This window comes from Takifugu rubripes, chromosome 19 (genome assembly GCF_901000725.2).
Source record: "Takifugu rubripes chromosome 19, fTakRub1.2, whole genome shotgun sequence".
NCBI lineage: Eukaryota > Metazoa > Chordata > Actinopteri > Tetraodontiformes > Tetraodontidae > Takifugu > Takifugu rubripes.
In genome coordinates, this window is record NC_042303.1 from 18,586,930 (window position 1) to 18,603,783 (window position 16,854).

At 47.0% G+C, this 16,854-nt stretch overlaps 2 protein-coding genes, 1 long non-coding RNA gene and 1 other non-coding gene across 5 annotated transcripts in view; 3 read left to right on the forward strand and 1 right to left on the reverse strand.

Annotated features, from left to right (window-relative positions):
* Positions 1-1,469: 1,469 nt before the first annotated feature.
* Positions 1,470-1,542, forward strand: trnak-cuu (transfer RNA lysine (anticodon CUU)). The gene has a single exon. It is a non-coding gene; the product is annotated as a tRNA-Lys (tRNA).
* A 1,538-nt stretch (positions 1,543-3,080) lies between these two features.
* On the forward strand, positions 3,081-5,795 carry abraa (actin binding Rho activating protein a). The gene is made up of 2 exons (XM_003978508.3): positions 3,081-3,945; positions 5,114-5,795. Exons 1-2 carry the CDS (start codon positions 3,313-3,315, stop codon positions 5,549-5,551), a joined length of 1,071 nt encoding a protein of 356 aa, XP_003978557.2. The 5' UTR covers positions 3,081-3,312; the 3' UTR covers positions 5,552-5,795.
* Positions 5,796-9,747: 3,952 nt separating this feature from the next.
* The window catches only part of rims4 (regulating synaptic membrane exocytosis 4), a 20,608-nt gene continuing 13,501 nt past the window's right edge, over positions 9,748-16,854 (reverse strand). Inside the window, exons 3-7 of one of the 2 annotated variants that reach the window (XM_029827058.1) lie at positions 16,239-16,351; positions 15,734-15,835; positions 14,034-14,173; positions 12,031-12,235; positions 9,748-11,943 (exon numbers count right to left, since the gene is read on the reverse strand). In XM_029827058.1, coding sequence (XP_029682918.1) covers positions 11,825-11,943; positions 12,031-12,235; positions 14,034-14,173; positions 15,734-15,835; positions 16,239-16,351 — 679 coding nt within the window. In that variant the 3' untranslated portion in view covers positions 9,748-11,824. Of the gene's footprint in view, positions 12,236-14,033; positions 14,174-15,733; positions 15,836-16,238; positions 16,352-16,854 lie in introns of both variants that reach the window. The other variant, XM_029827059.1, reaches the window with a different exon arrangement.
* On the forward strand, positions 12,245-14,660 carry LOC115246964 (uncharacterized). Its single transcript, XR_003886072.1, has 3 exons — positions 12,245-12,688; positions 12,778-13,623; positions 13,725-14,660. It is a non-coding gene; the product is annotated as an uncharacterized lncRNA (long non-coding RNA).

Genomic DNA, 16,854 nt, shown 5'->3' on the forward strand with positions numbered 1-16,854 from the left:
GGTGGGGGGTGGGGGGGGCTGCAGGCCTGCATGAATACGTGATGTTGTGTCTTTATTGGAGGTTATGATGTCATCAGATGCTGCCGTTGGGCTTCGATCTCGTCACAGTTCCCAACAATGATGAGAACAGAACCAGAAACAGAACCATAAATGTGGCGGCCAAAACTCACCAACGTCCCAAAATGGAGAGAAAAAAGTGTGTTTGTGAAAATAGACACATCATTTATCACAAAAAAGAAGACAAAGCGGGTTTTTACAGCAGCACTGGGCCAGAGAAGAACCGTCTGACATCACCGCTCCGTTAAAACTGGGCCGAAACAGAGCACCACAGAAGAAGCACGTCAGCACAACCTGTGACAGCAGCTCGTTAGAGGCCGGAGGAGCGTTTGTTATCCAGCAGCCATTTGCTGCTCGCTGTGCGTCACCTGTATACGTGGCGCTCAGCACTGCGACACCTTTTAAACCACAGAGAAGCTGAGGTGGCCTTAACATGTGGAGTTAGACGGCAGTGACGAGGGAAAAACACAATAATGAAATTCAGGTTTCGCTCCAAAAATGGAAAAAGTCTCCATCAACAAGATTTTATTCTTCTTACACAAATTTCCTTGTTTGTTTGGGTTCTTACCCCTTAAATTAAGAACAAATTGAAATAGACAATGTGGAGGTGAACATAAAAATGACAACCTTGAAATTCAGCATTTTTTCTTTGATCATTTCAGTGATCAAAGGAAATCAAAGAGAAGAGAAGAAAATCAAACAATAAGACTGAAACTGTAAATTAGATTAAATCCTAACTGAGATTCTGTAGATGAAGATGAAGAAAAGAGACGAAATGGGAAACATGAGCTCACACACCCTCACTCTCTCTCTCTCTCACACACACACACACACACACACGCACACACACACGCACACACACACACACACACCCTCTTGGCTCGGTGACTCAGCGGTCTTTCATCCACCAGGAACAAAGCAGCGCCTGGTTTATTTCTGTCACAACAGGAATATTTTTAAACGACTGACGAAACTCAAACTGTGAAACGAAGCAACCGGAACCACTTGGAGCTCCACGCTGCCGCTCAACCACCGGAGATCTTTGTCCATCCAGCCAGCAGGAAACAGGAAGTTCTTCACGTGCACAGAATATTTCTGTTGAAACACCTCTTTATGTTTCACCAACCAAGTCAGTAACTTGTGCTGGTACATTTAAAGGCTGGAGGGAACAAAAACCAGTCAAATGCTGGTTCTGGCCCTGGCTGGTTCTGGCCCCCCATCCAGGCATGAGCCCAAAGGGTTGCCAGTTGTATTCCTTCTGCCCTGGCCCAAAGAACTCTTCTACTGGGTCCAGAAATGGTGGCTCTGGTGGGAGGTCAAAGGTTCTTGGGACTGGGCTTCACTGGTTTCCTCCTGTGCTGGTCTAGCTGGACTGTGGTGTTCCGATGGAGGGAGGGAGGGGGTGCTCCTCAGCCCGGCTAGCTCAGTCGGTAGAGCATGAGACTCTTAATCTCAGGGTCGTGGGTTCGAGCCCCACGTTGGGCGACTCCCTATTTTGTCCTGACTTTGTTGCTGGAACCAGGAAATTCGGGCCAGAATGTTCCTCTCTTCACAGATACACCGTTCATCGTCCATGGTCACTTCCTGTATGTGCGCCAGGAAACGAGCACCACGCCGGACCGGTCCAGGCCCCTGCAGGACTTAATGATGCGAGAGGTTTTGTGGGTCACGTCCGCTCCAACATCAGTGTCTGAATATAAACACATACAAGAGTTCTGATGTCACCTGTAGTTCTGGAGCATTACAGGGCTCACACACTGTTCAGGCACATCTATTTTTGAACATGATGTCTCGTGCACGTAGGGTAGCCAGAAACCCGTGACCTCTGACCCCAGAGGATGCACTAAGCTTTGGATTGTTGAGATAAGAATAGGAGAATGATCCCAACTACTGTAACCATCAGTAGCTAAAGAAAAGTTTGTCTTAAATTGTTGAGTGAAGCTCCAAAGTAGATCCACAGAGCTCCTCCTTCAGCTTGATCCCTTACTTCCAGTGTCCACCACCGGGTTCTGGGTTCAGGTCTTGCATCCAGAGCCCAGAGCTGCGATGTCAATAATGGAGGAGGAGATCATGGTCCGCTCCAACTCAATGTCCCTCGCCTCCCCCTGAATCTGGTGGAGGAAGTTGGAAGTGGAAGTTCTAAAGGTGGAAGTTGGCGACCTCCCTGATGGAGCCAGCCAGATATTCCCGTGGGCAGAGACCCGTCCACCCTCGTCTGCGAGCTCTAACCCCACGCCTGGCACTGGGGGAGGGGGGGCAGTAACGCCAGTCTGTGGCTAAATGAACCACCTTTGCTCTGGCCCCTCATCTAGGACCTGTTTGATGGGAGACCCTGCTAGCTTAATAACCAAGCTCACGCAGGCACACAAACCTCCACCACAGTGGGGTGGTGATTCAAGGAGGTGAGTGAAGCTCAGTGTTTAAATATATAAAGGAATCGTCCCTTTTCCACACAACAGGTGTAATTCAGTAGAACCACATCAGAGCTCGTAAACATTGGAGCTGAAAGTGTCACCACAGGAATTCAGTCTAACACCTCATGACGCAGGGGCCTGCATTTCATACTTGATAAACATACACAGGGACTAAAATAGATGGAGCAATGCACACACACACACACACACACACACACACACACACACACACACACATCTCCTGGCCTGCTCATCTTTGTCGGCTGATTCAGTGTGAAGCTGCGTTTGTGTTCCAGACTATTTATGAGTAAGGACAGAAACTTCTGAGCTAAAAACATTGGACACCTGTTCCTGCATCCAACTGGGACAGATTCCAGTACCGGTATATAATTGTGTGTGTGCGTGTGTGCGTGTGTGCGTGTGTGTGCGTGTGTGTGCGTGCGTGTGTGAAACACAAGAATGTTGACACTTGTGTCACGTGGCCCCAGTACAACATCACTTCCTTTAGGACTGTTGCTATTTGAAGGCCAGTGTGTATATGCGTATGTGTGTGTATATGCGTATGTGTGTGTGTGTGTGTGTGGGGGGGGGGGGGGTTGCTTGGTCTCCATTGGGTCTCCAATGTGTCACCCTCGTCACATCGGCACCTCACACACTGACTGGCTGCTGAACTGGGAGCCTGTGGAGGCTTCCAGAGATCCAGCCCGGATATAAAGGCTGAGGTGAACTTTTCTCCACATTCGTCTCATCAGCTTCGGAGGCAGCAGATCGACGAATATCGACCTTTGTTTGGATACAAACATCTTTGGAAGCATTTTAGTCCAAACTTGTTTCTGTCGCCATGAGTTGTGGTGGGACCGCCGCCATTTCCCCAAAGGAGTCCCAGACGTTCAAACGGGCTGTTCGGAAGATCAAGTGTGTCGGTCTGGTGGCTAACTTGGCCAAAGGCTGGCAGGGGTGGGCTAAGGAGCACAGCGAGAAGCAGGACAACATCCCCAGCGGCTGGATGCCCTCGTCTGTCGAGGAGAGCATCAGCAAAGAACAAAAGAATGTGGTGAAGCTCACCGTGACCCCACGGGTGATCACAGCTGATGAAGGTGAGAAGCCCGGGACTCAGATCAGGGCCTGCTCCGTCACCAAGACGGTCCAGCCGAAACGCAGCGAGTGCGGCAGCGTCGACCTGGTCAACGCCATCCGCGACAAAATGGAGTCCGGTCCCGAGGAAAGCAAGCGATACCTGGGCAGCGAGTCGCCGACACGGAGACGTCATATGAGGGCGCTGCAGGACGGCGGAGGAGGTGGCGTGATCCAAGAGAGGAAGCTGATGCTCCAGGAGCAGAAGTTGGAGTCCAGAAGCAGCAGTGTTGACACGGAGGACAGCGGACTGGGGGAGGAAAACGGGCTGAGTGACAACGGAGAACCAAAAGCCGAGCAGGAGGAACTCCAGCCCAAGAAACAGACCAACAGGCCGAAGGTAAAGAGGTGCTTTCCCCTCAGTCGTGAAGGTTCAGGTGGGGTAGAAGGTCGAAGGTGTCAGAGAGCGAGGAGCCATAGGTCATCTGCTTCCTGGTCTAACAGTAATAATTCTTGCTGACCAATCAGAGCTCTCCAAAGGTTTATGTCATCACATCCAGCCGAGGAGGTTCAGAAAGCAGAATTCATCATGTAAAAGCAGTTTTTAATTTTCCATCTCACAAATAAACCCCCACAGCAGCACTGGTGCCATCATGGTGGAAACTACACACGTGTTAGATCTTCCCAGAGGGAAACTCTGGGAGCTGAGGAGCAGAAATGTTCACCCTCGGCGTGAATAAACACATTAAACGGTTCCTTTGATGCCCCCACCTGCAGACATGTAAAACCAAAGTGCTCCTCAGTTACAGAACGCTGACAGCAAAATATATCCCAGGAAAAGGTGGGGGGGGGGGGGGGGGGGGGGTCATCAGAGTGGACGGATAAAAACATATGGAAACAAAAAAAAAGCTGCATGTTTTCAGCAGGTTCTTCAACGCGACCTCCAGGAGGAGACGTTTTAATCACGCTGCTGTAAACAAGCCGAGGCGAAATCTAGAATAAAGTTTCACCACCACAATCAATGTTTTGTGGCTCAGAAATTTATGGAAGGATTGAGGATTTATTTCCTCAAGGAAATCCCAGAGATGTGGTGCCACTGAGCCGAGGGTCCTGCAGGCTGAGGAATATATTAAAAAGCCGGGAAAGTTTGATTAATGATGTCGTAGAGGCCGAGGAGGAGACGGGAACGAAGCTCTCCAGAGCTCAGACCATTAAAACCAGGAGACGCGACTTCTGCTGGGCTGTTACTGGATCTTTAAGGCTGTAAAGTATCTCAGAGCAGAAGCAGATGCCGTGTTTCCATTGGTGATGCCAAAATCAGGATTGATTACAGCAGCTGGAGGAGAGATTATTTAAAGATTGACGACCATTAAACACCATCCGTGGCCTGAAAATAGGCCTTTCAGCCTGGGAAAGGAGCTGCAGGCTGGTTTGGGCATCTGACTTCCTATGGGGATAAACAAGAGGGGAACTTAAAGATACCAGATGTGTTGCTAACGTGACAGGAACACATGTGGAGCCATCCAGAGCTCTCTAATGCTACCCTGCCCCCTCTCACCTGTCTGCAGGTCAAGGTTGCCAATTCCAACGACATCAAGAGCCGCTGGCAGCAATGGTCGAAGCAGCACATCGAGAACCAGAAGCTCAACCCTTTCAGCGAAGAGTTTGATCATGAGTACGCCATGGCCCAGCGCCTGCGCAAAGGCGACTCCGGCTACGGTCAACCCAAAGAGGGCTCCAAGACGGCACAGAGGGGCGACAGAGCCCACAAACACATCCACAGGGAGATGGAGGAGATGGTGTGGATCATCAGAGACATGGGCTACCAGGACAGGCAGGGCAGGGCCTGTGTGACGTTCGGGCGACTCTTTGAGCGCTACGTGAAGATCTCAGACAAAGTGGTGGGCATCCTGCTGCGCTGCCGCAAACACAAGATGCTGGACTTCGAGGGGGAGATGTTGTGGCAGGGACGCGACGATCACATCGTCATCACTTTGAGAGACTGAGAGCAGACACGAGACACGTGCGAAAACGCCGCACTCTCGCTAAAACATATCACTGTGTTCAGAAGTCCACGGTCATGGACATGCAGGCAACAGAGCCCTGCAACAAACGTGTCTATTTTTCACACGTAAGTTGACACGTCAGACGGTGAAGGGAAAATATCTTTAGCATGCTAACCATGCCTGACCTGTGCTGTAGATTCAAGATTCAAGATTCAAGAGTACTTTATTGATCCCTTTAGGGGGGTCCATCAGGGAAATTAGCATCTCCAAAGAAACGTACAGCACTGTACAAGATTTCCCACCACCATTACACCCCATTAAACCTATTAAAGATAATAAAAATATAATAAAATAAGAAATAAAATAGAATAAATTAAAAATAGAATATGAATATAAATATAAAACTATAAAAATGTTCCAGTTCTCCGGTTGGCCCTCCTCCCCCCCTGTGAGGAGTTGAACAGCCTGATGGCTCGGGGGATGAATGAGTTCCCCAGTCTGTTGGTCCTGAACTTGGGGAGGCCAAACCACCATGGACACACACGTGAAGGCTCTTATTGCACAGCCAAACAAAAACTAAAAGTCTTACCTGTTTGTGTTCTGCCAGTTTATGTATCTTAATGCTCCAATTTTGCATTTCTGATTATATTGTTGAAGGATGTTCAACAAAACCTGAAAATGTTTTGAGTACTCAGTAAAAGTTAGTAGGTTTGATTTAAATATTTTAATTCCTAAAATGTAGAAAATATCACACATACACACATACACACACACACACACACACACACAAACGTACTCAAGAACTTGAGTCCTAGAAAGAATTGGTGATGAACTTTATGAGGATGTATAGAAAAGTTTTGTTCACTTAAAGCAAATAAATTAAAAATTTCACCAAAAATCAAATCTAATCATACTTTATTAATTTAATTTGAGAACGATCCATTTGATATATTCGGACCACCAGGGGGAGACAAAGGTTTCATCTAACGTATCGACACTTCCGTCTCTCAGACAGTCAGAAACAGGTAGGTTTTTTTGTCACTTGGCTATTTATTTTTGTGAATTATTATCATCATATGTACTCCTATTTAAATACAGGTGAAGGTCAAAATATCTCCCACTGAATATTGTCGTTGGTTCTCAATGTTGGGTGACGTTAGCTCTGTTAGCGTAGGAGCTAAAAATGAGCCCACTTTCGCACTTCCGGTGGAACCGGAAACACACGTTTATAGAGATTCAGTAAAAATGTTCGGTCGTTGTTTGAAGTTGTTGCCAATTCAGAACCTACATTTGATTCAACTTGGAAATGGTTCACTGACGCCTAAATCCTGGAATATTTCAGTTATCTGTACTTAAATTATGTTTATCAGGTGGATTTAAAAGCTTCATATTTGATTTCTGAACATGGATCAGTGGCATTTCAGCAAATCACATTTGGATTTGAGTTTATTGTTGTTTGTTCGTGTGGTTTGTAGGATTTTTTTATCCTGTGATTAATCTAAAACAAATGATTTCATTCAGTATCATTCAGCAGAGGGCGCTACAGTGGGGGCGAAACGAGGGGTGTGTGTTTGTGTTGGCTGTCGTTCGTGTCAGTGTGTGTTTGTGTGAGTGTGTTAGAGGGAAAGAGAGACATCTGTATTGTGTCCACGTTAGAATTGTCTTTTATTTTTGATCATCAAGACCGACTGGAGGTTCATCCAGATTTACTGTGTGAATCTGGCTTTTCTGTTTGTCTATGCAAGTCATGCTCAAGTGTGTGTGTGTGTGTGTGTGCGTGTGTGTGTGTGTGTGAGATCTCTGCCTGCCAATCTGCGCATGTGCATGCAAGTCATGCTTTTACTGTGAGTCTGCCCAGTGTGACCTGTCTCGCTGTCACGCAATTGGTGTGTGTGTGTGTGTGTCTGTCTGTGTGTGTGTGTCTGTGTGTGTGTGTGGGGGGGTGTCTGTGTGTGTGTGTGAGAAAGCGAGTGAGAGAGAGCGAGAGAGCTTAATACAAGCCGATCAGTTTGGTCGCCAGGGAGTCTGGCCGTCTGCCATAAAGAGACAGTGTGAGCAAAATTCCTGAGTGACAGGAGGGATTGGGAAAAGGAGGGATTGGGAAAAGGAGGGATGCTCCAGATGAAGATGGCGGAGTTGAGGAGTGAAAGGTCCAAAGAAAAGGGTGATGGAACCACACTGTGGTCATATTCACAGTGTAAAGGACAGAGGCGGACGCCTCTAATAGGATAAAACGAGTGTATTTACAACACGTCATGTGACTTCTGCATCTCTGAGCCTCTGGGTGCATGAAAGCTGCGATGTTGCAGGATTGTCTCAAAAAGGTTCCTCCCCCTGGGATGGGAGCCGCTGCTGGTGGGACCTGAACCAGCGTTCATGTCCCCTCCGGAGCTACGGGCCCCCGGAGGAGAACGTACACAGGAAGGAAGTGGCTGGAAGTGATCCAGACCAGCCTAATGGAGGCAGACGGAGCCTCTCTGAAGGTGTGAGGAGCCTTTAACCAACAGGAACCAGCGTCCTGGGATTCCTTTAAATCCAGTGGGCGGAGCTTTGCCACCATGTGATCCTCTGCTTGCCTGGTCACATGACTGCTGGAACGCTCCGGTTCTGTGATGACCGACCCTGAAGACGACCATGCGAGTGGAATCGCGTCAGTGATCCCAGTTAGTGGAAGGATGTTTGTCCTTCAGCGCCTCGTCTGCTTCCATCAGGCTGGTTTGGGGTTTTCCTTTGATCCCTTGATCTGTCCTTCAGAAGAGCACCTGAAGCCTCTCCCAGTTCCCACCGCCCTCCACGACTCCATGACCTGATTTTCTTCGTGCTCTTGAGCGTCTGGCTGTTTAAAGGACCAAATCCCTGTTTTGGGATAGATTTTTCCTCATTCAGGCATAAATAGAAAGAGGAACAGCAGCATCAGACAGATTTCTTTTTCTTTTTTTATTATTATTATTTTGTCCAGTTAAGCCCACAGCAAGAGGTGGGTTAAGATTCACAAATTACCAGTTCAAATATCAGAAATTCATAAAGAACATACACAAATATAATCATTTCCTTAAATGACACTTAAATTACTTGAAGCAATGGGCTAAAATGGTGACACGGTGAGACTTTTTTGCGTCATTTTCATTAAAAATTCTTATTCCTTTGCCCTGACAGAATATTGTTCATGTGTTTAAGGCCTCTACTCACGTTACAATTCGTAGTAATCGACATCCATGTGCTGGACACAATCAGAACCAGAGGATGCAACCATGGCAACTCTCTAACATCTAGTTCAAACTACAGGGTTCAAACTACAGGGGTTCAAACTACAGGGTTCAAACTACACAATCTTAAGCAGTTATTCTTCGTGATGGAGGTGAGAGCACGATCACGACAGGCTCGCCCACGTCTGGAGCTCCTGAATGGAGCACGAACGCACCGGCGCCGCCTCATCCGCCGCTCGGCAGGTAAAACACCGACATCAACAGGACCCGACGGGGTCGAACACAAAACCAAAGACGAAAACCTTCCATTTAATGTCTAGATTAATCTTTGATCTCAGGCCAGGCCAAAGTGTTGCTGTGAACCTTGAACTGATTCAAAGTCCGGTGCCGACACCTGAAGTGTGAACATTTGGTGACAGGATCGATATTCCTCATTAGAATCAACATTAAACGCCACAATAAACCACATTTCCACAGCAGCTCATACATGATGGGGATGGACGAGGAGCCTTTTCATGCCATCGTTAGTTCTCATCCTTCCTACAGAAGCTTAAATGCAACGTGTGTAAACACTTAAATGTTCTTGTGTGGGAGAAAAGCCCTCAAAATAGGTGTTTTTGGCACAAAGGACACAGACAAACCACATTCTAGGAGCCACATTTAGCGGAGTGAATTCATTAACGTCTATCTATCAAAGTGATCGTTTCCACTAAAGTGTTGGGATCGCATCCATAAATGCCCGTTTAGCCGCCGTTTGCTCAGCCTGATAAACACTTTGATGCATTTTTTCAGGTAACGTCAGACTTCATGTGTATTTGCTGTTTAACTCTGCAGCTCTTTTGGGGGAGGAGGAAAATTCAAATCAAATTAAAAGGGTTTTTCCATGAAGCGCTTCAGCACCAGATTTAATATTTTAATCTGTTTTTAAGGCAAACATCTAATCCTCATGTTGAGCAGAATCACAACATATAGGAGCAAACCCCTCCCCCCCCCCGTCCCCCCCCCCCCCAGGAGTTCAGCTTCATGAGCTCAGGACTGAAAATGGATCAAATCCTTTCCAACTTGCTTGAAATAATAATCCTTTTTTATATGATGATTATTATAAAGCTTCTGTGGAAACAGGGGGGACGTCCACCGGACTGGTTCTGTTGACTCACACGGAATAAATGTGTGTTGGTGTTCATGACGACCAGAACGACGGCCGCTGCTTCGTGATTATTGCTTTACAGAACAGTTCTTTCTTTACCTCAATAAATACATTACTATAATTATCCCTGTGACAAGGCCACCGGCAAACAGATCTCCATGTTTGTGTTTTAAATTAGTCCAAACTATGTCTATGGTTATTAATAGTTTCAGTTAAATGGGTGAATGAGGTGAGATTTAGTGGTGTGAAGTAAGTGTGACTCTTAAATTGCTACATTTTAAAGTCTTTCTCAGGATAATCTGGGTCTCAGCCTGACAGACAGGAGGTCGCTGCTGCTCTGTAGCGTTGAACTCATGCTTATTGAATCAGTCTCTTCTTTATCTAAATTAATTCAACTTTATGCTGTCATGCAGATGCTATCAGATGCTAATGCTACAGTCTTAAAGTAACTAGCAAGGATAATCTCTTCCTTTTAACGTCAACTACTTTGTTACAGTCGTCACCTTTGGCTCAATCCAGAGATACAAACAACCACAAAACTCTATATACATAAAAAGACAGTCAGATTGGTAAAGTGCCCAAATAAACACACACTTCTCTTCCTTACTGAACCCCTAAATTCTCTGCAGTGCATGATGTGTTCCCTTTTCCCTATTTGTGTCATCCAGCCGCGTTGAGATGATTCCAAGGTCTCTCCCTGCCTCTTTTCCTGTCTCCATGCTGACTTTTGCAGCTAATCACCAGGTGCCTCTGGTGTTCTTGGATTAGGGCTGTAATTTGGAATAAGAGATGCTTCTCTGCACAGCCTGAAAGCTGCTGTCAGATGTTGTGGGCTGTTGCTTCTGCTGACAATAGCAGCGAGCAGTATAACTGAAGAAAAGGAAGAAGAAGAAGACACTTGCTGGTGGGAAATGGCACAGTAGAGATTATTGTTCGACAAATGTTAGCATCGCTTTAAAAAAGAGTTGGAATGGTAAAACTGGAGTTCCGGATTAGGAGCTAACGAGTGTGTGTAGCTGGTGTAGCTGAAGTAACAGCGAGCGCTTCAGTGTCAGCAGGGGGCCGTTGTCTTCCTCACACCCTCACTCACCTTTAGCATAAATGAATTTGATTAGAAACATTGCTCACTGAATGCTGAAGGGAACAAAATAGCTACAGTAGCTGAAGACATTTGGACCAGCACAGGCTGAGGAGCTGCAGTGTTTACTGGCCCTTCATCTGCTACACTGGGAAACATGTTTAACTCTGTCCTGGTGAGCCTGGAATACCCATAATAATGCGGAACACTGACACGATTCCAAAATGAAGCGGCAACATGGGCTCCTCCCTGCCGACGCAGCACTCACTGAACTTATCTGATATTTTCCTAATAAATTAAACGTAAACGAGTGAAATTAGCTTCTGGTCTCAGGAACTCCGAACTGGCTCCATCCAAACGCAGCAGGGTTATTCTGTCTAATTTCACTTAAAAGATAAAAGTTCTTTTCATATTTAAGACCAAGTCCTATAAAATACAGCAGAGCTTTCATTCTTCAACCTAACGTCAATGTGCTAAATGAGTGAGACAGAACCGAAGCAGCTGAAATGTTCCGAAGACGTTCGCTGCTGCTTTTCATGCAGCTGTAAAATCTTCAAAAGTGCCGCTTGAGTCTAGTTTGCTGATAGTCCAGAACTTTGAAGCCTCCAAAGAGAAGAAGCAAGACCAGGAGGAGTCCTGGGAACGGGGGTGTGATGTAGGCTGGGAAGGTGCATTGTGTTCCCAGTAGGTCCTGATCGATGTTGGAAACCAAGCCCTGCTCTGGAGTGTCCTCGTTAAACCCTTCTCTTCTTTGTGAAGAAGCGTCCTGTTTCTTCCGAAGGTGCTTTGTTGAAGCAGCAGAACAACGTCCATCCCGCGGGAACAAATTTAAAAAGAATACATTAGGTGTCAAAGTGACATTCGAGTGATTTTACAGTCAGAGGTTGAGCTTGAAGTGTGGGTGGACGTGCGCCCGCTGGTGCCGGGGGCGTTACCATCAGGTGTTCCCTGGGTGCGGGGGCTACAGAGTATATAAAAATGGGTCTCAATATTTGGTTGAAATAGCAAAACAACATTTGATGTGTGCATGAGTCTTAGGATCGCTCACAACACGGCCCAAGGGTACTTTCCAAGGACATCTGGGAGGAATGGCGGATGAGCGGCGCCATTTTTGGGTCCACCATTGAGGAGGTAGGGAAGAGCTTGTACCAGCCAATCACCATCGTACTGAGGTCCAGCTCCTCCAGCAAGATCCGCGCTACACCCATGAAGCATTTGCGGTCCATTCGTCCATAGTTGCCCCAGACGATCAGCTGCAGGAGGACATCGGAGATATTAGACACAATCAGATTAATGTTGATGTTTCAGTGGCATCGAGGCCTTTGATCAGGCCTTTCATCAGCCCTTTGATCAGGCCTTTCATCAGGCCTTTGATCAGCCCTTTCATCAGGCCTTTAATCAGGGGTTTCACGTGTTTTTCATCCCTCAAACTAACAATAGTGAAAACCACAAATGTCCATCCACTGCGTGCCGCTGCCTGTGGGCCAGGAACAGGAGCTCTGGGGACGTCATTAAAAATGGGGATTTGGGATCAGAAACGCAGCGTCCAGCCTCTCAGTCGTGGTGCAGGTGGACACCAAAGCCTCTTGTGAGAAACTCATTAGAGTCACCTGATTGAAAGCCACAGCCGGGGCGAGTGATGCAGGATTAATGTGTTTCCTCCAGAGTCACAACAGCTCTGTTTTACTGATGGATGTCTTGTCGAGGTAGAAGGTTCTACATTTAGAAGGTGCAGAAAATCCTGCCAACCTGTTCCTTCCTCTGATAGATACAATGTCTGGTCTGCTGTGTTCAGCTGGGGGTCGAGTCACCGCTGTGACTGGGTCAGGACATCGATAACTCTGTTCCACCGAATTCTCGATACGCCTGAACTGAACGTGTCAGGAAAATCAGAACCTGCTCGACGTTCCCTTCATTGTTTCCAGCCCATTAAAGCAAATTCAATTTAGTGGAAGGATTTAGTGCCTGAAATACAGCTTGAGACGTGCTTGAACGGCAGAGATGAAAGATTGTGATAATGAGGATTAGCCTGCAGAGTCATGGGCAAACTGGCTGGGCGGGAGGAGAGTTAGCAGCAATCCAGACGGCGTTCCTGGGAACCAGTCCTGGAGGAACGCGGCATCCTGACAGTTCACCTGTGGGGGCGCCGGGCTCAGACCCCATGACCTTTGGAAATGAGCGTGTGATGAGCATCATAATGCTGTGCAACTCTTTTGAAACTCAGAGGTTTTAAAAGAATTCCCTGACATCATAATTGAGCCTCTTCTCTCCATCAGGAAGCCACAACAACACACAGCTTATTTCAGCGTTTCATTATCCAGCATGAATGAGTGTGCTGGAGGTTTGAGGACGGCGTCGCCGACAGCAGATAATTAAGAGGGAGGCGGCTGGTGCCTAATTACATGGCAGACAGCAGTTGGAGCACAGCCGCTAGCCTCCGCCTCCAAACGCCGTTTACTCTGAAATTCCCCCACAAATCCGAAGATGAGTGAATGTTTCAGGCTCCAGTGATGCCAAAGTCGGTGGATTTTTGATCACTCTTGCTGTCTGTGCAGGAAGGTCAAAGGTCAGCCTGTGTATGCACCTCAGAGAATAAAGGAGGCTGCTTTACTGCCCCCTGGTGGCACGGCCGTCACTGCTGGTAGGAGCCAGTTTTAGGGTTTATGTTTTAGTGATGTGCTGATAGCGGCTGCTTTATTTAGAGCCGTGTGAGAGCTGAAGATACACACATATGTTTCCCAGGAAGTGTTGATATTTCCCAGTGACAGCGCACGTGGCCCCAGGCTGTGGTGGAGAACCAGAACCAGACAGTGATGAGGCTGACAGGGCTGACAGCTAAAACATGAATGGGCTGTAATATTTCTGCTCTGGTAGATCTGACCTGATAACAGATTCCACAGGTTCGTGCTTGAGGGTTTCAGTTTACTCCTGATAGTTTATAGATAAAAGGCTTCGATGATCATTAGCATCATCTCATTTCTGGAGTTGTCGGATCATTGTGTGAGCAGCATCAACAGCACTATGAGATTTGAGAGCTCTTTTATATCCTACCTGCACCACTTTCCCCTGTGGACTTTCAGGAAAGACCAAGACCTGGTTGTAAAGAGGGTCCAGAGACTTCCGGACCGACTTGGTCTTCTTCTTGGCCACACAGACGCCGTTTTCCAGGAGGTAAACTTTGATGTAGGCCGCTGAAACGACAGCGGAAGAAAGGTTAAAGCAGAACTTTGGTTCCCCTTCAGCGTTTGTGGCACCTTAAAGTCTGTGAGAGAGTTAGAGTGGGAAGATGGATTAGACGCAGATATTGGCTCTCCTGGCCAGACGTTCCTCACACTCAACACGCCGTGCGCTCCCCCAGCACATTAAAAATTTACATTTCTTTCAGAGGGAGTCAGATTTGCTCACATGCCTCAGAGCCTTTAGTGCAACAGAGGTTCCAACCACATTTATCATCTGAGACATCAGGGTTCAGAAGATGTGGTCAGTGTCAGGCTGATTGTGAGCAGCGCAGACATCAGAGGGGTGGCCTGATTCCTTGGAATAAAACTTTGTTGCTAGGCAACACCGCCTCTACTAATAAAAGAGACTTGTGACTATTATTTCTTTACTCGCTTTGCTCTCAACCTCATGGCTTTGATCTATGCTCATCCTGGTCTCCTCCTCACAATTGTGTGTTTCTCATGTGTTCTCTGTCCAAGGAGATCATTATCTGGAATATTATTGTCTGGAATAATGTTATCTGGAATATTGTTATCTGGAATATTGTTATCTGGAATATTGTTATCTGGAATATTATTGTCTGGAATATTATTGTCTGGAATATTGTTATCTGGAATATTGTTATCTGGAATATTGTTATCTGGAATATTATTACAGTGGGACCTCTACTTACAAACGTCTCTACATGCGAAATTTTCAGGTTACGAAATGTCTCGACAGGAAAATATTTCCTCTTGCTACGAAAGAAATTTTAGGATACAAAAGGCAAAAATACGCTACCGCTGCTACTCGCAGCTCGCAGAGTTTAGCGAACACAAACATGCTTGTAGCTGCTCTGCCATTGGCTATCGCCTAGCATCTTCCTGTTCCCATTGGCTAGGAGGGACGTCAATATGTACAAGTTTGTGTATATCCCAGCATCGCCTTTGTTTAACTTTTATTTATTGTGGGTGTTCGTATGTTTGTCCATTAGATGGCGGTGTTACCACAAGTGTTAACGTTCGTTGCTAGTAATGACGGCTAATGTAAGATTAGCCTGTAATAAAGTTCATTTTGTTCCTGGAGAAGCCTTGCACTGAATTCCTACATTTGTTGTGCGGTAATCTAATTGTAACATGTATTTGTTACATGTTGTGATGCATTTTTATAATCATAATATAATCATTTTATTAAAAAAAATTATGTCCGAATTTTTGGGGGCTTGGAACGGATTAGGGGATTTACATGGAAAACGTGTCTCTACTTACGAAATTTTCAGGTTAGGAAACAACTTCCGGAACCAATTAATTTCTTAGGTAGAGGTCCCACTGTATCTGGAATATTATTACATAGCTGTCAAAGAACTGCACCATTGCATTTTGGATGGTTGTGGATCAATCATCAAAGTAATTTGATGAACTGATGCTGACTGAGGAAGGAAGGAAGGAAGGAAGGAAGGAAGGAAGGAAGGAAGGAAGGAAGGCAGGCTACATTCTCGGTGCATAAAGCCTCTGCTGTACTGTAACTGTACTCATGGTTATGATGAGACAGACCTGGAGGTGTTTTGGATCCTGATTTCATGGTGAGTCCTCTGGCTTGGACGACCTCCACCTCCAGACCACCGTTCCTCTCCAGCAACCCGATCTCCACGTCCCCTGTGAAAACAGGCACATCCTTTACCAGGTTGTGGTTGTGACCTCCGGCAGTTCCATCACAAGAGCAGGCTGTCGTAGAAGGACACGTTGAAGGTGTTTCACGTGGAAGAAGAACCTAAAGCTTCCATCAACTCCCTGGAAATGCTGCTGTCGTCTGTGCTGCCCCTATTCCCTGTCTGTGACTGGGCAGCAGGTTGGAAGTGGGTTTGTGACTGTTGTTGGGCCAAGGATGCCGTCTGGCTGCCAGCGTGGAAACTGACCCAGTTAGAGCTGACCAGCGGCGGACAGACGCTCGGTCCTGACGATGCGTTGGTTTTAAAGGTAATAAAGTCAAACGAGGTCACTGTTGCCCTTGGAAACAGCCTGATCTTGTCACTTTTCACAATGGTTGCTTCTTCCTCACCCATGGACGTGGTTGCCAGCGTCTGTCGCCCGACAAACTGAGCTGGTCCCATCCCATCCAGGAAGTCGCTGAATTGTGCGTCTGATGCCAGACACATGCCGCTGTAGGTGAGACTGCAGCGAGAGACAGACGGGAGAGTTAATGTACCCTGAACGCATCGTGGAAAACAAAGACAGAACTTCAGGCGAGCACAGATGAAACACTCCTCCCTCCCGTTCCCACTTGGCAGAACTCTGCCGGTTCTAAATAGATCTGGGAAGCTGAACACAACTGTTGTGTGAGATTCCGACTGCCTGTGTCCTTATTTCCCGTGTGTGAATCAGCTCAGAGCGCTGCTGCACCGTGATCGTCTGAGTGTTGCAGCTGTTTTTACCTCCGTTAACGGGTCCACGTGTGTGTGTGTGTGTGTGTGTGTGCGGTTCTCGCCCTGCGTGTCGATACAGTCGACGCTTTGGGGTGACAGAGACGTTTCTCAGCAGCATCGTAGGAAACTGATGAGGCTCATGAACACATGAACGGCAGTGAAACGGTTTCCTCTTTTCTGAGCGTCTGAAGGGTGGCAAGACAGGGAACTAGGTGAGGACAGAGGGAACAAGGTGAGGACAGAGGGAGCTAG

What these genes read in the sequence shown, in the direction of transcription:
- abraa (XM_003978508.3), top strand. Translation starts at nt 3,313, where the DNA reads ATGAGTTGTGGTGGGACCGCCGCCATTTCCCCAAAGGAGTCCCAGACG. An exon ending in AACAGACCAACAGGCCGAAG is followed by an intron (nt 3,946 to 5,113) that starts GTAAAGAGGTGC and finishes ACCTGTCTGCAG; the next exon opens with GTCAAGGTTGCCAATTCCAA.